At 35.5% G+C, this 24,085-nt stretch overlaps 1 protein-coding gene across 1 annotated transcript in view; it reads right to left on the bottom strand.

The window, feature by feature from the left end:
* The window catches only part of LOC132699522 (pikachurin), a 171,360-nt gene that overhangs the window by 10,324 nt on the left and 136,951 nt on the right, over window positions 1-24,085 (bottom strand). The window contains exons 9-12 of the mRNA XM_060666294.1: window positions 14,230-14,490; window positions 5,175-5,366; window positions 4,037-4,179; window positions 1,440-1,763 (exon numbers count right to left, since the gene is read on the bottom strand). Of these exons, the coding sequence (XP_060522277.1) occupies window positions 1,440-1,763; window positions 4,037-4,179; window positions 5,175-5,366; window positions 14,230-14,490 (920 nt within the window). The remainder of the gene's footprint in view (window positions 1-1,439; window positions 1,764-4,036; window positions 4,180-5,174; window positions 5,367-14,229; window positions 14,491-24,085) is intronic.

Genomic DNA, 24,085 nt, shown 5'->3' with positions numbered 1-24,085 from the left:
CACTCTTTCTTTGAAATTGGTATACCTTCAGCTTGCTTTCGGGAAAGACCCCGGTCAGCAGAAACTTCCTAACAAGGAAAGTGACACGGTGGACTAAATACGAAGTAGTCAAAAGAATAATTTTTATATCAATATTGTCTGAGCCATGAGTGTTAGTTTTACTACTAATCAAAGTATTATTAACTTCCTCAGCGTAAACTTTAGCAAACCTGAATGAATCAGGACTAAATTGTTTATTAATATAATTTGCAGACACAAACTCCGGATCAATACCACCAACAGCTCCAAAAGAAGTAAAAACAAGATTAAAACTATTAGGTTGGCCTAAATTGTTGTCAAACAAGCTATGCTATTGCTATTGCTTTGCTATTTACAAATCTTCTTTCTACGTCAATGATTTTTGTAAGAGTACACAACAATTACAACGTTAAATTGAGCACAAATCAATAATTTGACAACTAGGTCACAGCATAAGGTACACAGCCATTACAATGTCAAATAAAGAATAAAGTTGAACAAGTTGACATAGAACAAATGATGTTTAGCTTTTTTTGAAATTGAAAAATCCGGAATATTACGATGCTTCGTTTATAAATATCAACGCGTGGTAACGAATTTTTACTTAGAGTTGTTTTAGGGCTTTTGATTGTAGGTTCAGCAATGGGGATCCATTGAAATCCAAATGGTCATTAAGTTTGGTATACGGATTTTTGTTGCGATATGTAAAACAAAAAAAAAAATGAATTTTTGAATTTTAATGCATTTACCTGTTTGTTTCATACGAATTTTAGGACATGATTCACATTTAAACCTTTCGACTCCGGATTTTTAAATTTTATTGTTCTATTGTTATTGTTATTGTTAGGTTCTGCTATGTGTTTTATTGTTTTAAAAACTTTGAGATCGGTGTTTAATATGGGGCAAATAGAGTTCAGAGTTATTTTGATTATAATCTTATTTATCAACCAATCTTAAAAGCTACCGGAAACTTTTGGTAGGAAGTGGCATGTTAAGCAGTATGTGCATAAGAGAACAAAATGTTACAAATTTTGATTTTGTAAGGATGATTCGAACTCAAATTATGTATTGTGAAAATTTACGTCTTTTTTGTGCTTTTAGCGTACAATTTTCATTTTACATAATTTGTCCGACCATGGTTATCGTCTAAATCGTCAACCAGAAGCTTTGACAATTGTTCTGTCGTCAAATCGGGAGCCACTTCTTGTTTCAAAGCTTAACTATTCTAGTTTGACCACCAGAATGTCTCATCTCGATGCACTAATGGTTCGCATCATCATTGTCACTAGACCATTAGGAATTTATCCAACTTCTGATGTATCCCCGAATACAAAAAACACAGAACTAACCTTACCATTCGATATTACAATTTTTTGTATAAACAATTTTTTAATAAACATCTCGTTTGGACAATTAATTACCTGACGGCTTTAATACGATGCCACAAACCGTCGTGGACTGTGGTCGAATTATGGACGACGCAGATCTGTTCCTCGTTATCCCTGGAGCTAAATTTCAGAGCGAGCGCCCCGTCTTCCAGTCCCAACGACACGAATCCGGAACCCGTCGAGGCCCACAACAACAGGCCGGACGAGTAGGACACTTTGAAACGGACGTTCACGTCCAGCGGGTCCGACGAGATGGCTTCCACGGTCGTCGAATCGCCCAAGTGGTAATAACTGTCGACGCCGTGAAAGGACGGAGGCCCTCGCGAACAAAGATGGTCACGGTAACCCGGTTTACATCTGGGAAATATATTTTACTCGTTCTGGAGGGTTGGTATTCTTAATCGTTTCGACCAAAAATATCGCATTTGAACATTCGTTCCATAAACGATTTTGTGCATTTTTTTTTCAAAGAAACTTCCACAGACTACTGTAATACTATTTACAAAACTACGGGATTCCTCCTCAATAGTAAAACGTAACGATTCTCGACCATGAGGCTAAGTAACGAAAGTATCATCGACGTAACGTTCCCATAACTTTGCTGAAAATCCTCGTTTATGTTCTACCCAGAACCCCATTCAAAAAACTTGAAAAACTAGCGTCAACACTAGTGAAACTCTCAAATTATTCTCAACTACCTAACACTGTGGTAGATGTATCATCGCACCAACTTTCTGAAATTCGATTTGAACAATCAAAATCTTCTAAATATAATGTTCCAAAGCATAAACGTATTGCTCTAAAATCTGTAAAATCGAATTCTGACCTCGTAATTCTAAAAGCAGATAAAGGAAATCTATGGTGGCCAACACTGGTGAAAGAATCAAATTCTTCTCAACTACCAAACACTGTGGTAAAAGTACCATAACACCAACTTTCTGACATGGAAAAATCAGTTCTTGATTAACTTCGTCGTTGTCCCACGTATTATCCCAAAGAGGCAATCATTTCAAATATCGAATCTACCCAAAACAAATTGCTATCTCAAACACCTAACGATATTCGATTTGAAGCCCCAAAAATCCTTAAAAAATCAAAACCTTCTAAATCTAATGTTCCACACCATAAAAGCATTGCTCTCTCTAAAATCTAATTGTGACTTCGTAATTCTAAAAGCAGATAAAAGAAATCTATGGTGGTCATAGTAGATTGATAGTAGGTTTTTCTTCCATTTTTCAGATTCCAGTCATAATCGGCTCCTCCGCCACATACCGAACCTAAAACCGCATCAAAACTGCAATTTTTTGATCCAAACAGTTACCTTTTGTTGTCAATATGTTTCAAATACTAGTCAAATCTGAGTCAAATAGTTGCCGATTTCGACAAGATCTTAGTCAGAATCTGCTTTTTCGCCTTTTATTGTACCTAAATCTACCTTAGAAATGCAGATTTGTGCTGAAAACCCCTCCTTTTGGACAAATAATTGGTTTTCGCCACATTTTCATAACTACTTAAAAATTCACTTTCTTGGATTGATAGTAGGTTTTTCTTTCTCATTTTAAACAGATTCCAGTCAAAATCGGCTTCTCCGACACATATCGTACCTAAAACCGGATCACAACTGCAAATATCAGCTTAAACTATCATTTTTTGATCCAAAAAGTTACATATTCATGTCAATATCTTTCAAATACTAGCCAAAATTGGGGTCTTCGGGCACTAGAGTAACGCAAACCTTTATAAACCATTAGATATCGACGTAAAACTCTTATTCTGAGTCATGTTGTACCGAAATCTACCTTAGAAAAGCAAATATTTACCTAAAACCCCCTTTTCTGGCATAAAAGAATGGGTTTTAGTTGCTGTAAATCAAGCGCGAAAACCAATTATTCGTCCCAGAAAGAGGGAGGGATTTTAGGTACATATCTAAGGTGGATTTCGGTGCAATAAGAGGGGAAAAAGCAGATTCTGACCGCCAACAGAAAGATCAGAGAAAAGTCAGCAAATTTGACGCAGGAGGAATCCAGAATATTTGTAAATAGAATCACCATGAGTAATTGGTTACCAATTGTAAACATTGAGATTCTTAAATTCTTAATAAGAGCACCCGCCAGAATGGACACCACAACTTAAATCCTTTTGGATTTACGTCCACGGATGGAGTATACAAGTAAATAGACTAAAAAGCAAATATTGACCATTGTTTTTTTATACAGGGTAAGAAAAAAAAACAAAAATATCAAATTTGCAACAGTGCGAAGTGGTTTTTTGTACAGCTTAAACAAATGTTAAAAATACATTACAGGTTTGCAAGCGAAAATTGCAAATTTCAAAATTCCGATTCAAGACCAAAATATCGATGCATTCGATAGCGATTCTACAATAATTTTACGTGTTTCGACAGCCGCCTCCGTATTATTTTGTGCTTTAAATAATCTGTGGTCGCTGCTAATATCGGCTGAATTTAGCGTTTTGATCTCTAATATTTGCGATTGATAAAGGATTGTTTACCTTTGACCGTTGGTATTTGCAAATGTGTATTTATATTGTTCTTTGTATTCGTAACATGTGTTATTGATTCTAAATTCGTTGCACGTACTTATTTTTATTCATTGTATATGTAAACTTACCTGCAAGTGAAATAATCCATTTCTGGTACGCATTCTCCGTCTTCTCCACATGGTCGAGCTACGCATGGGTGAGGACAGTTATCGACATTCGCTCCACCCAGTGCCTCGGCTAGTATTGCCACGGTTCTCCCGTTAATTTGAACCTAGAAAATTTAACCGCACTTTTTAATTTTTTTTCTTATGATAAAATCTGGTATAGGGATGATGGTGCACTCTTGTGAAGCTTTCGGCCAAATGCGATTCCAAAATACTTAGCTTGCTTGGAAAAATGTAGCCTGTAAGGCCTGGCCTGTTAGTAAATGGAACACCTGTTTTTTTTCGATTTAAATTTAAAAAACTTTTATATATCAAATTATTGACAATCGTTTTTTACTTATATGTTGGTCCCTGGAGGGGCTAAGAAATTTCCAATTAAATAAACGACCATTTTTTAAGAGTATCCCCGTGACCCCCCTATCTTCATACCGAATTTCAGTCGGATGGATCGACCTCGATGGAAAATGTTCATGGGTTTTGGTCGCAAATTTTCGCAAAAAACCGTTCAATAGAGGAAGGACCAAAGTATATAAGATATAAATTTCAACCTTTCAAGACTATGAATAAATTGGTTCTCTAATTCTAAGCAGGTTTAACGGCCCGAAATTGGATTTCGAGTTAATTCGTCAAAATCGGGTAAAACTTATTGATAATACTCGCTATGGTTTATCTCTTTTCATGGCAAACTTCAGTCAGATCGAAAAATATCGACCTCGATAGAAAATTTTCATGAATGTGGTGGCGAATTTTCTCAAAAATTTACATTTTTATATATTTTTTAATATCCACCTTGCTCGGGAAAAGTTGGAATTTTTATTGACAATAGAGGTCACTAGCATCTAACTGCAAATACTTAAAAGTTCAGCCCACCCCTTCCCATGTAGTCGTATTTATTTTTAAATTTTTAACCTTCACAAAAATGGTTCCGGTCATATAAAATAGAACATCGAAAGTTGACCAAACCAACCAAAATCGAATAAAATTTTCCATATGGAGATTTTCGAAAGCTGAGAATCCGAATTCTATATTATTTTTTGAAAATATTGACAAATTATCGACTGGCCTAAGAAATTTCCGAAATAACCGATAACTTTTTGTATACCTTTTGGATGCATCCTACGAACGCCGATCGTACCCTCACTTGGGGTGACACCACTCCAAAATTGGGCACACCGCCCAAATAGAGGTTTTGCGGGAGGGACAGCTGAGTGAAGGCCCCCGGGGCTACCACTTCCACCGGCAGTTGGTTGTCGACCGTCAGAATAGCTAGACGACCTGTGCGTGACAATCTCACCTGGGAACAGGAAAAACGCTTTTGTGAGTCTCTGATTTAATAGTTATACAGAGTTTTGTTGAAATGATATCGTATAATTTAACTGGCGAATCTAGACCTCGCCCTTATCCCGAATCAATATTTTTTTCAGTCCAGGTCAGATAAAAAATTTCTATATCCGGCACAACAGGACCAAAAATATATTATGGTTAGTAGGTGAAACGATACACAAGATATGCTGGTTCCATAGTGGCACATTTTGCAACTCACTTTACACTTCATGTGGCACCACCAACACTTCAACAAATGAACAGTGATGGTTTATTTAATGGCAGCAAAAGTAGCCTAGTGTCTTCGTCTGTCTTTTTCTCCCTATATAGCTCTATAGATTTCACTAGTTGTCCACTAGGTGATTGACCTATATTCGACGAATTTTGTTTCGTCCGGCACATAGATCTATATTGGTGCAATGTTCAGTAAGACCTCTAGTGCTGCAGTTTACGTTCTTGTTCACCACCGCTCCTTACTCCAAATTATCTGTCTTACTGCTGTTAAGCAAAGTCAAAGTGTAATTTTAGGATTTAAACCACCTTTTTGGTACAATTGTTGCTCTTAGAAGTAAGCTTTTGGTCAAATGCGACAAACACTTTGCTTCCTTAGAAAAATGTAGCCTGTAAGGAATCATGTGTTGGAATGGAACAACTCTCGTTCTTTTGAAGTTTAAATTAAAAAAAAATTGTTACAACTATATACAATGATATAAATCTTACAAATGCACGATACGAACCAAAAGCTATAAATTGTCGACAATTTATCGCTAATCGTTTTTACGTATATTTGGACCCCTGAAGGGTTAAGACATTTACAATTAAATAATCGACTATTTTTTGAGAGTACCCTCCCGATCCCTACCGTTATACCATATTTTAGTCGAATCGAAAATTTTCATGAGTCGTGAATTTTCTCAACAATTTTCTTTTTTACGGAAAGACAGAAACGATTTTGAAAGTATGTGATATAGTAGTTATACAGGGTGTTATTGAAATGACATCGTAAAATCTAATTGGTGAATCTAGACCCCACCGTCATTCCGATTAGATATTTTGTTCGGTTCAGATCGAATAAAAAATGACTATACTATATCCGCCATAATGAGTACACGGTTATAGTACAAAGTTAACCAATAATACTGTATATGTGTGTTATTGTTATGATTGGGGATATGTTTTCAGGAGCAGACTCTTTTACAATTGTTGGGTGGTGGAACGATAAACATGATATGCTGGTTATATAGTGGCATATTTTGCAAAAATTGAACTGAGGTGGCTTTTACTTAATGAAAATCCATTTAACAAAATAAATAATAACTGAAAGTTCAGATTTTTAAGAAATTATATATATATTCACATGAAAATTGTTTAGACAACACTGTGTCTTTATCAAATGTAATATTTACAAACTACCTGCTACTATTTATACGGAAAAATGACAATAAAACCTTAATTAATGTTGTAAGAATTTAAGTGTAATAATGGGAAGGTATTTAAATCTAATTGATCGTTAAGCAATACAATCTCCATGGCGTCCAATAAATTTAATTTTCTGCTTTCCTCTGGCTGTACGTAAAATATCAAAATTGTCGTCAAAAACGTGTTTTTCTGTGGTCCTCCCTATATCTGCACGTGAAAATATTATGTTATTTTAGTTCTTTGTTAGCCCAGATTTTTATGGATAATTTGGAAAATATCATGCAAAAACATCCTTTAAGTAAAAGTTTTCTATGCTGGTATAAATACGTGGATGATGTCTTTGCTTGCTTTGTTGGAACGGACAGACAATTGAATTTTTTTTAAATTACATTTACTCATTACATAATCGTATAAAATTCACTATCGAGATTGAATCTGATAACCCTGTTAATTTTTTAGACTTAACTATTACGAAAACGCAAAAAAAAGAACAAATCCAGACAACAGTAACCGCTATTTATCCGAAACCTAATACAGAACACGGACAATTTAAAACAATTAAATACATAGGGGAACCCATTGAAAAAGTTTGTCATTTGTCAAAATGTGGTTTAAAAATAGCTTTCAGAACTAACAACACAATAGATTTTTTTTTAAAAAACAATAAAATGAAATGTCCAAAATCTCAAAAATCAGGCGTCTACAGGTTGAAATGCGGATCTTATATAAAAATTTATATTGGACAAACAGGTAGATCTTTCAAAAAACGCATTAACGAACATTAAAGAGCGTTTAAAAACAATAGCCTAGATTCTAATTATGCTACACACTTAAACACAGAAAAACACATTTTTGACGACAATTTTGATGTTTTACATACAGCCACAAAAAGTAGAAAATTAAATTTATTTGAAGCCAGGGAAATTAACAAAATGAGACATTCAATTGTGTTGTTTAACGATCAATTAGATTTAAATACCTCTCCATTATTAAACTTAAATTGTCACAACAATATTAATTAAGGTTTTATTGTCATTTTTCGGTTTATATACTAGCAGGTAGTTTCTCAATATTACATTTGATAAAGACACGGTGTTGTCGAAACAATTGTCGGGGGAATATATATAATTTCGTGAAAATCTGAACTTTTAGTTCTTATTTATTTTGCATATTTTGCAATTCACTTTACACTTGACATGGTACCATTAACACTTTTACAAATGAAGAAAAGTTGCCTAATGTCTTCATTTGTCTTTATCTCTCTATGAAGCCCTATATATTCCACTGATGGGGGATGGAATATTCAGTAGAACTTCCAGCGCTGCAGCGGGCGTTCTTGTCCACCAGACAACCGCTCTTTACTCCCAAACACATTGTTTCCATTGAAAGATGTAGCCTTTTTTTAAGTTTAAATTGTCAAAACGTATAAATTGTCACAACATATAAATCTTAAAAAAGCTATGTCACGGTACCAACCAAAAGCTATAAATTATCGACAATTTATCTATAATACCTGTTTATATTTTGCCCACCGGAGGGCTAAGCAATTTCCAATTAAACAACCGAGCATTTTTAGGGAGTACCCCCTTGACCCCCTACCGTCATGTCAAATTTTAATCGGATCGAGGAATTTCGTCCTCGATCGAAACTTTTGGCGAATTATCTAAAAAATTTACGTTTTTACTTTACGTTTTTAGCTTGAAATTTTTATTGAAGATATCTATCCGTTTTTAGTCGTAATTATTATTTTTTTAAATTGGCAGCTATAATAAGGAATTTTCAATAGAGGAATGACCAAAGTACATAAATTATAAATAACTGAGATATAAAACATGAGAAATTGACCATTGAATTTTGAGCCGATTTTTCGGCTCAAAATGGGATTTGAAGGTAATTTCTCATAAAGTAAAATTTCGCATAAGGAGGATCAAGAATCGGAATCTGATATTATTTTTTCTAAATAGGGATAAATTATCGATAACTTATCGATAAGACCCATTGTTACCCATATCTTGCCTCATTAAAAACGCCTATTTTGCTTTGTTTTATAAAATAGAACTTTTTATGAAGAATGACTTTTGAGCGTAAAGTGGAAAAAAAACATTTTTTTAAATTTGGGGCCTCTGTCTTCCTGATAAATAAGTCAAACACTTTTTGAAATCCTTTAAATTGGATAAACGTGGCTGTCCCAATTTTTTTTTTTTTGCAACTAATCGGTTACTTAGGGAAAGAAGTTGAGATTTCCTTAAATGTCCTCATAGGTGGAATACTTACCCTAAATCTTCTGTTTTTGTGTTTAACACAAAAGAATTGCTTTCGAACAAAACTAATAAAACAAAAACAAAATTAAAAACTTATCGGCAAACCGCGAATGGAAACAATAAACCCTGAAACGACTCGAAATTGTTAAACCCTTTGCGTTCCTTAATAAAATGGCCTTAAACTTCTCTTATTCCACTATTATTTAGGAACTTTCATTGAAACTTATGGACGACCGCGTTGAAAAGCGGCAATAAATTGCCAGAGTCCCGCGGGAACGAGGCTCGTTCTTTTAACTATAAATCTTTTAGCTCCGAAGCTCCTTATTTCGTATTTTCTCGATTACCATTACAAAAGGATTCTTCAATTATTTAAAGATCGATCGTCCTTAATTCCCTGAAATACCTCGGATTTTTTGATTCCATTGGAAGTGACGGTTGATTGCTAACTCAGCTAGCATTACCAAAAAAAAAATAGTTGGTAAAATTTGATTGCGCCCATTTTCTACCGTTTAAATGTGGACACGGACTTTTACTTCTCTGCTAAATTTGAAGTTGATATCTGCAAATTTGAGGACACAGTATATTTCTCATTTAGCACGGAATATCGGGAACACCCTGTACAATAGGTGAAAACTTTAAATGCTGTTTATGCGGGCTATATCGCAATATAAAAAAAAGTGAGATCTATATCATAGTCTATCAGTTATAACCAATTTTCCATAATAGGGAGACCCATTTTTCATTTTTTTTGAATTTTCGGCACATCCTGTATATTTTTGAAAAAGTGTCAAGAATAAAAATTTATAAAGCCGTATCCTCTGCTTCTTCTGCTTCAAGACTTTTTTTGGTCTCTTAAACAGTTTTTGAAAAATGATGTTTTTTGTAGAGCCTTGCAGTCGCGATTTTTTATTTTTCTAAAATACTACCCCACCCCCCAGCCCCCCTATTTTCAGTAGGTTCGGTCACGGGGCATATATGTGCCAAATATGAAGTCGATTGCTTAAAATTTAGGGCACTTATCGTGTTTCATAGCAAGGTCCAAAAAGTCGAAAATCGTGAAAAAAAGGTGGATACCGGCGTCGGATCAGCAGTGCCATTTCTTATAAGCTTATGTGCCTCGTGGAGGGTTAAAAAGGAGTCAAATTTTAATTTTGTAGCTCTAATGGTTCGAAAGTTATTCAGGAAAAACCAAAAGACGAGAACGGAGAACGGAGAAAGGAGAACGGGCAGACAAACATTTTTTTTTCGACGGTGATCATTTAGGCGATCCCATAGGACCGACCTACCGTTACCGAGATATAAAATTTTTATACGAGCGCAGATACTCTCGAAAAATTCGATTTCATCGATTTTCGAAAGTAACAAGATTACTTTCGAAAAATCGTCACTGGGCGGCACAAGTTCGTAGGGCGGAGTGCGAAGCAGCTTTCGTAAAATCGATGTAATTTAATTTTGCATGCACCCTATACAAAGTGTCTTTCACATCCCGTCGAATTTCAAAGTCACGGCACACTTTGGTAAATACCAACATTTGAGAAACTAATGGCGATTTCCAGTGATATTTTTTCAAATACCTCGCACACCCTGTATTATAGACGAAATCTGTAACGATCTTTCGACACAATTTACAATACTGTTTAGATCAAATTATCAAATGTTTTATTGTTTTTCTTTTATCGTTAATAATTTAGCCACGAAATCGGCCATTTTCAGGATCTTATATAATTGACAACCTGCCAGAGGTAAAGTATGGTCCTGGATCTTCCACATTTTACGGTACATAAATTTTTCCAATAGAGTAAATTGTTTTCGAGAATATAATTCTTTTCGGAAAGATGTTTTAATGTAGCACAGAATATCCCGAACACCCTATACAATATCTGAAAACTTTAAATACAAAAGTTTTAGCTGTCCGTACGGGCTAGACGCTGTCAGAGTAAATGACGTCATCGCGTCTAGATTGAGTTCGGGAAATTGCGATTTTCACTTGAATATTTTCAAATATCTCGAGGGCCGTACGTGATAGACGAAAAACTGTTTCGACCAGTTAGCCAAATTTTTTACGAATTTTGATTTAAGGCTAATAATTTACTTTGGAAAAGGTCAATTTTCAGTTTCATATATATTTTTGAATTGTATATTATGTGAAAAGTTTAAACACAAAAGTTTTAGCTGTCCGTACGGGCTACATAGCTATGTAAAAAAAAACTGGCAACAAAATCACAGCCTTCTTGTTATGGTCAATTATCATTACAATTTTCAGTTTTTTGCAAATTACCGACGCACCCTGTACATTTAAAAAAAAATCATCAAAAATAAAGGTTTTTGGTCCGGATCTTGAGCGTCGTTTTTAAATTTTTAAAAATACTTCACAAGCCCCGCTTCCCCAGTTTCAATAGCCTTCGTTACGGAGCTACGCCCTATATATCTGTCAAAATTTCAAGTGGATGGCTTCAAATTTCGGACACTTATCGTGTTTCATAGCAATGTCCAAAAAACAGTCGAAAATCTAAAAAAAAAATGGACGCCCTGGTTTGATCAGACTCATTTTTTACTGGTTTGTGTAGCTCGTGCACGGCTTAAAAGGATTGATGGCCATGTTGCAAAAGATATAGTGAATTAATGCCAGGGCTACAGAGAAACGGAGAACGGATAACGGAGAACAGAAAAGAAAGTTTTTTTTTCGACGCTGATCATTAATGTACCAATGGCGGTGCCTACCGGTACCCTAGGACCTAGTTTCACCATTTTGTTTTTAAAATTATGGATATGAAGTTCTGGAATAAGAATGCCGATCAAAGTCAACAAATACAGTGAGTACCCTTTTCTGCGTTTTGAACGCATTTTCTGTTGCTGTGGAACACCCCCAGAAGCAAGAAAGCAAAGATGATATGTATTCATAAGTTGCCGTGTTGATAATATTTGCCTTGAATTTCGTATAAGAAAACACGAGGAGTATCATAGTGGCTTTTCCAATTCAGATTTTGGTCCACTGCAATCCATGGAACTTTGTGCTATCCGCCCTGAGAAGTCCTTCTCCGGTAACTTTTATATCGTTTCTTCGTCGGAGGTTATGGAACTGGATATAATTTGCTTAAGGTGCGTTTAAGTGCAAAGAGTTTCGATTGAACCACTTTGTATTTACCATTTACAATTTTTCTAGATTCCTCCGAGGTCGGTTGTGTATAAATCAAACGTGCTCGCCAATATTCCGGTTGGCTTCTTCCGAGCTAAACTGAAACTGGATCAACAAATGGAACAAAAAAATTGCATAAAATTTCTTGTAAAAAATGGAATATAGACGGCATATGGTGAATCTACTTTGATAAGTGGTGCAAGATGGCCGAGAAATCGCCGATCAAGAACCTCGCTCTGGACGCCCCAGCATATCAATGACTGATGAAAGTGTTGAAGAAGTAAAACAAATGGTGTTGTTGAAAAATCGTCGAATCACTATTAGAGAAGTGGCTGAAGATGTCGGCATGAAACTGCTTAATTTTGAACATAGTGGGTGATCGACCAATACGAAGAAAACGTGTTGAATTGCATCACGATAACGCACCTACTAGCTCATCGTTGCTTGTGTCTAACTTTTGGGCCAAAAACAAACCACATCATACCTCAGCCACCATATTCGCGGGATACGGTCCCCTGCGACTTTTTCCTGTTCCCAAAACTCTAGAAACCCATGAAAGAAAGGAGGTTTGGAACGATTGAAGAGATAAAGAAAAAATCGCTGGAAGAACTCAAAGATATACCAGAAAGTGCTTACGAGAAGTGCTGCGAGGATTGGAAAAAACGTGACACGAGTGCATTATATGTGGTGGGATTACCTTGAAAGGGACAACGTTAATTTTGATAAATAAATAAATACTTTTTGATAAAACCTAAAATTCACTTTATTTTTTGAACACACCTCGTATATTGTGTTGGATGACTGATTCGAATATTGGTGACCTGAGTCGCGGTTAAGATTATTTGGTTGCTTATGGATTTCAATACATTCTCGAACTTTTGATATGTGGTCAGTGACGGTTTGAATGTAAGGAAGGATAACAGTAGCAGGTGTAGAAGCATGTAGGAAGCATGTGGTGACGTGTATATTGTGATGGAACACTTAATATTTCAAATCTGGGAATTATTAAGAGCAGATGTAAGATGTTTTAATTCTGGGTTCAGTGTTGTGTCGGATGGTGATGTGACAATGCATTGAGATATCGGTCTGTATGTGTAGGTTTTCTGAAAACAAAATGACCCAATGTTAGGTTTGATTTTGTATTGATAAGAATATCTAAGAATGGGAAATTATTATTAGTTTCTAATTCAATGTTACAACGTATGTTTCCATAATTTTGGTTTTAGATGGAGGATGTCGAGGACTTTCTTTTCAAAGGCTGCCATAAACATATCGGCGATGACTGGTGATAATGGGGAACCGATGGCTGTTCCCAACATGTGTTCATACATTTGAAAAATATGTTCCTGACAAGCATTTTTCGATGATAAGAGATAAGAGGTTTGGTCTAGAATCTCGGATTTTAATATATCTGAAATAATGTTGAGAGTGTCAGGAATAGGGACTTTAGTAAAGTGGGTTTCTACGTCTGAACTAAACAGAATATCATGTGGATTTTATGTAATGGTAATAATAATGATCATAAGACATCACTGTGCCGGAAGATAACAATTTAAAGGACATTAGAAATAACAAAATCTCAAAATACATCGACGTAGCCCACGAACTAAAAGACATTATTTTCTTCTCATGCCTTATCGGATGTTGGCGATAATCATCGTTATTCGAACTTTATTGGCAGCACCATACCAGTTTGAAATTGTAACAGTCCATCCTTTTGTAATATCGGCAAACGGGCTGGACGAAAAACAAACGAAAACTGAGAACTGGAGAAACTCAGTTTAGGCTGCCCAAAAGGCATCGTTCGGGTGCCACAAAATGCCATTATTCTGGGAACCTGACTTACTAATACTAATAGAATGTTAGTTTCAGGGAAAACTCCGTTTTATTCGCGCGGAACTCCAGCAATGGTTGTGATTAAAAATAATAAAATTAACAAACTGTTTCTTTTTCAATACGGCGCGAGTAAGAAACGTCAAGTAAAAGAAAAACGGCTTTGGTATGTCGTGGATGCTTACCTCGTGCCATTCGCTGAGCTCCACTCTATCGTTGCTTCGAATGACTGCGGCGCCCGTGCCCAAGTCGTAGGCGAACTCCACGAAGCCGTCGTTCAAATAGAGACCCATAAAGTCGCCGGTACCGTCCATCCTGTGGCCGTTGTAGATCACCAGACCGTCCGGAGTTGTCGGTTTGAACGTTATCTCTAAATCTAACCAGGTTAAAGCCGATTCGGCCAGGCCCCGATAGCGGAGATGACTCGAACCGTTGAATGAAGGCACCTGGAAATAATCACGAAAAAATACAATATTAGTGTTGAAGTTTCGTCATAAGATCCGCTCCCAAAAAAAAATCTGCGACTAGTAAAAAACTCTCTATAAGGCAACATTCATCGTGGGAAAATATTTATTTTTATAGGTATGTAAAACGCGGATTAGAATGTTGTAAGATAATTAAAACATTTCATTATTGTAATGGCCATTATAAAGTGCATGAAATAAAATTTTTTCAGCAAAAAAATTTTTTTTTAATCTGCTGGTTCTATACAGGGTGTTCGCAAACTTGGATTCGAAATCGTGATATTTTCTGAGTCTGTCAAACATCATTTTTTTATATTTTATTTTTAATGCAGTGGGCTTTATTCTCAACAAAATAAGCTGGTATTTTACACAAAGCACCGATTTAGTAAAAGTCATCGTAAAAGAGTTTCAGAAATCTGTCACTAGAGGGCACTTTGCCTAGAACATTTTTTTTGTTTTCCATGTATTTTATTTATTTAGACGGATATTGCAAAATAGAACAGATTTCCTTAAACAAATCGTCAAAAATTGTTACTCTTGTTTTAAGTCGATATGTGTTATCGTTTAGCTACATATCGACTATTTTATTCTAGGTCCGAATACACCGTACTTGGAATTTACAGAAAGATGAGACTGGATATCGCGATATCAATTTCTGTTTTTTCAAAACAGTATGCTACAAATTAAAAAAGTGAAAAAATGGAATAAATCAAAGCGATAACGTGTTTAATTTAAGTAACATAAATACATTTTACATTTACGAAAATAAAAATTATTATTGATTATCTGGAATTAAACAATATACAACGCTAATTACAAATCGGGGCGGAGCTAAATGAGGATGACTGATTCCCAAATTATCGTTGCTTTAAAACTGGTTATTTCCCTAAATTGAAGATGATTCACCTTCTTATTTTTCTGTAGACGTTCGAGGTTACTTGAATACGACCCTTCTGGAACGTTAGATAGGAAGAGGAGTAGCAGAAGATCAACTTTATCGATGGTGGCCTACCATTATCTCCGGGGTTGCGTAGAAGGGCATGTTTTAATCCCTTCTATGCTCGACACTATTGAAGATCTACGACATCGAATTAATGAAGCAGTGAATTCGATGATTAAAGGCCAGCTGATTCGCGCGTGGCCACAAATGATCCACCGTTTTGACATTTATCGTGTAACGTACGGTGCTCATATTGAATGCATGCCATAGTCGTACACTTTTCGCTATCCAGTAACGTTGGAATCATGTTTCCATTATTTTTTTCAAAGAAACTTCCACGGGCTACTCTAATACTTTTTACAAAACTTATAGATTCCTCCTGCGTCTGTTTTTGTTGAGTCGAACTTGCTGACGTTTCGCCAATCATCCTGTTGGTTTCTTCAGAGCTTGACAGAAACTGACTCGTATTTTACTTTGTACCTGCTTATATATTGTTTGAGGGGGGCGGAGCTAAATGAGGGGCATAAACACCGTCTCGGATCATTGATTCCCGAATTGGTGACAGGTAGATACCTGAGTCGCTGTTAATATTGTTAGGCTGTTTATAGATTTCTATAGATTCTCGGATTTTTCGTTGGTAGAAGAACTGATTACATTTCATGTGTGTGTTCGGCAACAGCTGATAAGTTTATTTGTCTTAGTCGTAAGGCTCTTTCGTGTTCTTTGAGCCTACTTGATATTTTTCGTCAGGTCTATCCAATGTATTCTTTGCTGCATATGCATGGAATGCTGTGAACTCCTGGCATCTCACCTGGAATTTTGTCTTTGACGGGCCGAAGATGAGAGATTTTTGGACAAGTGGTAAATCTGGTTTTAACGTTATACTTCTTTAGAACTTTTGATATGTGGTCAGTGGTGTTTTGAATGTAAGGAAGGGCCACAGTGGCCAGTGTAGAATTGGTTTCGGCCTCGTTGCTATTGGAAAGTTGTCGTGAAGTGTATTTTTTGATAGAATGCTTAATATCTTTAATGTGGATATTATTAGAGAGAAGTGTTTTAATTCTGTTTTCAGTGATCATCGAGGTAGCGTTTCCATAATTTTGGTTTTTGTTGAAAGGTGTCGAGAGCTTTCTTCTCAAAGGCTTCCATAAATATATTCGCGATGACTGGTGATAGTGGAGAACCCATAGCTGTTCCCGACGTTTGTTCAAAAATTTGACCGTTATAAGAAAAATATGTTCCCGACTAGCATTTTTCAATTAAGGTGAGAAGGTTTGGTTCCAGATTCTCGGATTTTAATATATCTGAAATGATGTCGAGAGTTGCAGGAATAGGAACTTTGGTAAAGAGGGATTCTACGTCGAAACTAACTGGATAAAGAACTTTTTATCCGATAGATCTCACCAGACTAAAATTAATAATAATCTTTCTGGTCATAGGGATAGCAGATGGGGGATACCGCAGGGAAGCGTACGCGCTTATTTCAGTCTCTGGAAACGATTGCAAAGAAATAGCTACCAAACTGAACACCGAAATGCAGTATTTCTACGAATGACTGTGTCAAAATAAACCGAAATTAAATAGCTCCAAAACCAAGTGCATGGTTATCGGTTCTAAGGTTAACTGTCAAAAATTTAATAAGTCGGGGTATTCTGTGGATATACAGGGTAATAAAATTGAGTTTGTTTCCGAAATTAAATATTTAGGGGTGATCTTGGATCCACAATTATGCTTTAGTAATCATGTTGAATATCTATGCAAAAAAAATGGTAAGAAAATAGGGTTTTTAACCGTGTATCGCGGTTTTTGTCGCAGTGGACTAGGATGTTAGTGTATAATTTTGTCTCATTTTTCATATGTTTGTTCATTGCTTATATCTTGTACAAAGGAAGATTTAAATAAGTTACAGTTACAACAAAATAGGGTTATGAGAATGATCCTGAACTGTGATAGATATATTCCTATAAAGAGTATGTTAGACCAGCTAAATTGGCTAAAAATGTCGGGCAGTTCATTAGAACAACAAATTTAATATTGGATCACCAACCAGGCTATCTTAAATTATGGTTGGCAAAAAGGTGAAACTTTTATCAATATAATATACGTTCCAATCATTACTTCAATGTTTCTATGGTAAAAACAACAAATTTACAGAAAACTCTATTCTACGATGGTGTTTGTAATTTTAATGAAATGCCGGATAATATTAAGGGCGCGCCTTGCCCAAAAGTGTTCAAGAAGAGACTTACGTTGCGAAGTTTATAGTTTTGTTTATGCAAATTTTACTTGCTTATGTAAATAGCCAAGTGCTAAATAAATAAATAAATAATATCTTGTGTATCCAATATAATGCTTTTTAATTGTTCAATAAAGTGAAAGGAATTAAGTACGAAACTGTCAGTTTTCATTGTAAGGGGTTTTAATAAGGAAGCTAGATATTTTGCTAGAGAATATGTTGGAGAACCAATGGTGCTGACAATAGGTCGAAGGGGTTTGTGAATCTTTGGGAGTCCGTAGAGACGTGGAATTTTAGAGTCATGAGAGGTAACAGATTTTTTTATGGAGTCTGATAGAGAAGAAGCCTTAATAACAGATTTAAGGTTGCGATCCATAGATGACGATATGATCCGTCCGTAAGAATATCTTGAATTTTTTCCTGATATTCATTTGTGTCCATGACTACCGTAGCATTTCCTTTATCTGCTTTTGGGATTACGATGTCTGGATTGGATTTTAGAGATTTTAGGGAGATTCGTTCAGGCTTTGCAATATTGTATTGGTTGTTCGCAAAGTCATTTCGTTTTTTTTTGGGGAACATGAAAGACAGTTTTCGTATAATGAATAAATATTTTATTAAATTATATATTGGCCATTCTGGTCCAACACCTTTTGCCATCTTTCTGGCAGTAACATAATTCCCCTCTCATAAAAGTTTTGGTCCTTGCTGGCAAAAAACTGGTTTTTGACATCTTCATTTGAGGTAAAGGTTTTGCCATCCAAAAAATTTTGCAGGGACCGGAACAAATAGTAGTCGGAAGGCGCCAGATCTGGAGAATATGGTGGATGTTGCAGTACGTCCCATTCAAGCTGTAAAAGTTTTTGGCGAGTGACCAAACTTGTGTGAGGTCTCGCATTATCCTGGTGGAACACTACACCCTTCCTGTTGATTAATTCGGGCCTCTTCTCTTTAAGTGAATCATTCAATTTGTCCAGTTGATGACAATAGACTTCTGAATTAATCGTTGTATTGTGCCTGCAAAAGCTAAAAAAAAAACGATTCCTTTGACATCCCACCAAACGGAGAGCATCACCTTTTTTTGGTGAATGTTGGCTTTTGACACGCTTTGAGCCGGTTCATCTTTTCTGCTCCATGACCTCTTGCGTTTAACATTGTTGTATACAACCCATTTTTCGTCCCCAGTAATAATCCGCTTCAAAAATGGATCATTTTCTTGACGTTTGAGGAGCGAATCACACACGTCAACGCGACGACACAAATTTCGCTCCGTAAGGACATGGGGCACCCACACATCGAGCTTCGAGGTTAAGCCCATGCCTTTCAAATGGCCATAAACAGTCGAATTCGACAAATTTAATCTCTCACCGATCTCTCGTGTGGTTATTCGCCGATTTGCATCAACTAATGCCTTTATCGCATCTTTGTCAGCTTCGACCGGCCTTCCAGACCGTGGTGCATCTTCGACATCAAAATTGCCGAATCGAAATTTTGCAAACCAGTTCTGGCACTGGCGTACTGTTAACACGCCTTCTCCATACACATCCGTCAATTTTTTTCTCGCTTGGACAGCATTTTTACCTTTTCTGAAGTAAAAAAGTAAAATATGACGAAAATGCTGCTTATTGCTCTCCATATTTAAAAGGGCACCAACCAAAAACTACTGCGTAGAATTAATAGAACTTTTTCACACACAAACCTTGCAATATCAGCTCTCAAGACATATAATGGTTATGCGGCTTAAGTGTGAAGTTGGTTTCGAAAAAACGTAATTAAGTCCTCTGACGGGAAAAAACGAAATGACTTTCCGAACAACCTTATATTTAGGAGTTTTTGATTTTTTAAGGATTTTTACGGTTTCAAATCGAATTTCATTAGTTGTTTAGACTCGGCATTTGAAATGATTTCGTCTTTTGGGATAATACGTGAGGCAAGGACGAAGTTGGAACCTTTTGAAAGAACTAATTTTTCCGTTTCCGAAAGTTGGTGCGATGATTCATTTATTACAGTGTTTCGTAGTTTAGAAGAGTTTGATGGTTTTTCCTAGTGTTGACGTTAGTTTTTCAAATTTCTGAATGTGGTTTTGGGTAGTAGATAAATGAAGATTAAAAGCTTTGTCATGAATCGTGTTTGAAAGGGTATCGAACTCGGATGGGGACAAAATAGAGTAAAATACGAGCCAGTTTCAGTCAAGCTCTGAAGAAGCCAACATGATCATTGGCGAAATGTCAGCAAGTTCGACTCAGCAAAAAAACCGACGCAGGAGGAATCCAGAAGTTTTGTAAAAAGTATTACAGTAGCCTGTCGAAGTTTCTTTGAAAAATGTTGATATATTTTTGAACAGGTAGTAAAGTAGTAGTAGTAGTAAGACAATGTCCATGCCCCTCCTTTACCTTCGCCCCCCGCAAACAATATATAAGCAGGTACAGAATAGATTGCCAGCTAGTTCCACTTAGGGCCAATAATAATATTGCAATAATTTTTAAATTTTTGTTATAATATTTTTTAAGACGTTTTAATGGACATGAGAAAGTAAAAATGCATTACTGGCAACCATAAAATAATTTAGTGCAAAACGATACACATAACGTTAATAAAATATTTTTAATAACGTTCTATAGTCGCAATCTTTAAAACCCTATTATTTTCCTTTCTTCATTGACCATCGAGTTTTGGCAACTCTGCATGTTAATTGTATATTCTCATTGTTGTTATTTATTTCTCCACCTTTCGTGAAGAAAAACAATAATTAAACAAATAACAAAGTAATTAAAAGTTAGTTTACAATTTGAACCGTTGCTCAAGTTCAATTGTAGAATATTTTCGAATAAAAAAAAAAAAAACGGGCCAAACAAATTCGTGAATTTTCTATTGTTGTCGGAAAATCCGCACCAAATGCTGGGGATTTGAGCGATCGATGTTTATCTCTTACATTTATTGCGAGGGTGTAAAAAGCTCAGAAATGGGAACACGCGATCGATCCCCACGGTATACGAATTTTTCCGTTGACCTCCATTACGTTTTACTGGTTGCCAAGGACGAAACGTCGGACAGATAGACGTGCAAATTCAAAATTTATCAAAAACAACACGATGAAAGGGAGAATCTCGAGATTTTACAATCGATAACGCTAAGGTTTTTAATAAGAAGCCAGAGTGGATGAGGCTCAAGTAAGAAACTAGAAAAAAAAATGTCGGCATTTTTTGTTAGTTTTTTTTTTAATTATGATAGAGCGGTAATTTCCAAGTAAAAAAATATTCCACATTTACTTCTATTAAATTTACCGTTAGCTAGATATTTGCGGTAACAGTGTATGAAGGTTACATTTCTCAATAACATTTTGCTATGCCCTGAAGTGTACAGGGTGGTCCAAATTCGAGGTTCTTCTATGGCTTTAAGCATTTGCAGCATAGTTAGCCCAGAACTAATATACATGTTAAGGGCTCGATTTTCGAGAGAAGTCAAAAACTGAAATCTGCATCGTGATATGTCAAGGTGTTTTTGAGCTACAGGGTGATTCTCAAAAATGTGCGAATTTGAAGGCCCTCTATAACTTCTTTAATTGTATGAAAAGAGTTTTGGGAAAAAACATTTTTTAAGTTTTTTTTTAAGCGGGAATCTTTCTATTTTACCCGTTTTGTCTTAGAGGCTTTAGTTCCCGAGATATCACACAAAGTTATATTTCTTTAAATGGGATATCCCATTTTTTATAAAAAATCAGTTTTCTAACAAACAAAATTTCCTGTCGAACGATGTGCCATACACCTATTTTTATTAAGTAGTTTAAAAGTTATTTGCAATTTTTGATATTTACCATAGTAGGCGCTGTGCGCGTCCTAAATGTGTAGATAAAACTTTATTGTTTTTTTTTTAAATACAAAATCAAGTTGGCTACGACACGAGGGAATTCAGCAACCTCGCACTTTAAGTTTTGGTTTACAATAATAAAAATAAAAAACGGAAATAAAATTATTAAAAGCAAGTTTCTTTAACAGAAATGCTCAAATTGAAGGCCGTTTTAAACATATCCTAACATCTCCTCGTGACGCTCTAACTTTCCTGGCAAAATTGGGGTCTTCTTGGCATTTGTTTAGGTAAAATCTATTCATAGATATAAGAAAGTGACTAACTGATACGAATTAAGGAAAGACCCGGGCAAGCTGTAAGAATGAAATATGGCCGAACAGGTCCGTACTTTGCTTAGAATTTAATTATTTGGGGTTTTGTTAGGTAAGATACTAAACAATATTTATTTATTTATATATGTATTTATGTTTAAATCTAAAATAAAATTATAAATTATTTTTATTGCCCGCTTAAATTACTTGAAATTATTCACATAATATATCAGTATCACTATCGCTATCATCGCCTGTTCTAATTATTATTTGTTCTATATTATTTGCAATATGGATATACGATTGTTCTGCTTTTTGGTATAATCTTCGTGAAAATTATCCATTACAATTACGCTATTAAGAGAAATGTTTGCATGAAAAATAGTTATTCTTTTACCTCTTTTTGATAGCGCGTTTGTTTTACACTTATCAGTTGAGTCAACCCAACCCTTTTCCGGGGTATCACAAGTGTCGAACCAGGTTTCATCCAAGTAAATAATTGGCCTTTGTTGTTCTCTGTAAATCCTAATTTTGTTCTAGATATTCCAGTGGCCATTTCCGAATTCTAAAAGATTCCATTAAAACCTACCTTTTGTCAATTTTTCAAAATCTAAAACCCATGTGTTGAATACACTTCCATAAAGTAGTTCTTCCACATTTAACACCGGTTTCATCTTTTTCAGGCCTCCTAATTAAGATATTTAACGTAGGCTCGCTTTGTTCCTCGTATAACTGGTAAATTTTATGCCGTTTTATATCCTGATCACTTTCATCTACACTCGAGAAAATGTCAGCATCGCTTCTTTTTTTCCTCGCTGAAATGGAATCATGCACAATTTTTCATACAGTTGATGTTGGAATGTTCGTCAATGGGGCCGTTTCTTCTAAAGATGCTTGCTTGCTGGCACCACGTTTAATGAGAGTCAAATAAACATTGTTTAGAACTTCTTTAGACTCAATAGAATAGTGTTTTCTACATTTGGGCAGAAGCATCCCCTGAGATACACTAGACTCGCACATATTTTGCATAATTCGCACACGATTCAACATACGCTGTATTACACACGAAATAAGAATGATTACTAATAAGCTTAAAGTAAGTAGTATACCAAACCAAAGAATATTAAACACAGGTAGGTATAAAATTATTTTCTATTACGGACCACAATTTTACCTGAATTTAAATTCCGAAATTTTAGGTAATATTTTTGTTGTATTGTATGTTAATGACCACCCTTGGATAATCCCATTCAAAAGCAATTGGTCACTTTCTTATATCTATGAATAAACCTTACCACCTGCAAAGTGCACGTAATTGATGCAACCATCGGAGCCGATAGGGCCTAAACTTGTGTTTTTTAAGCACCCGCACGGCATTGCTGCGTGGAATTAAAGTGTTTCTCTCCATAGCCCTGGTGGAAGTATCCGGGTAATTTCTATTTCTCCCAGAACCGTCAGTTGTTCCAACTCTCTATCAATGGCTATACGTCCTAGGCCGCGGTTTTGTAAAGGATCCGCATTCTTGTAGATGACGTTTTAACTTAAAAAATATTTTTGAGCTAGGTTGCCTTCTTTCCAGATATCTCTGGAAATATAAATTTAATGCGATCTGTCGTGATATGTCAAGGCGTTTTTGAGCTACATGGTGATTTTCAAAAATTGTGCGAAAAAGAGTTTTGGGAAAAACCATTTTTGTAAGTTTTTGTCTTAGAGCCTTTAGTTGCCGAGATATCACACACATATTTCTTTAAATTGGATACCCCCATTTTTTATAAAAAATCCGTTTTCTAACAAAGCTGTCGAACGATGTGCCATACACCTATATTTATTAAATAATTTTAAAAGATATTTGCAATTTTTGATATTTAGTAGGTGCTGTGCGCACCCTAAATGTGTAGATAAAATTTTATTGTTTTTTTTTTTATACAAAATCAAGTTGGCTACGACACGAGGGAATACAGCAACCTCGCACTTTAAGTTTTGGTTTACAATAATTACCAACCCTAAAATAATAAACGGAAATCAAATTATTAAAAGCAAGTTTCTTTAACAGAAATGCTCAAATTGAAGGCCGTTTTAAACATATTACCCCTTCGATCTATTGTCAACACCATCGGTTCTTCAACATATTAACAACAACCTTATTAAAACCCCTTACAGGGAAAACTGACAGTTTCGTACTCAATTTCTTTCACTTCGTTGAACAATTAAAAGGCATTGCATTAGATACACAAGATATTCTAGTTAGTTTCGACGACTTTTTACCAAAGTCCCTTTTCCTGC

Source organism: Cylas formicarius, unplaced genomic scaffold (genome assembly GCF_029955315.1).
Source record: "Cylas formicarius isolate icCylForm1 unplaced genomic scaffold, icCylForm1.1 PGA_scaffold_10__41_contigs__length_53128322, whole genome shotgun sequence".
Classification (NCBI taxonomy): Eukaryota; Metazoa; Arthropoda; class Insecta; order Coleoptera; family Brentidae; genus Cylas; species Cylas formicarius.
Note: the sequence above shows the minus strand (reverse complement) of the source record. Positions and strands in the feature narration are given on the sequence as shown.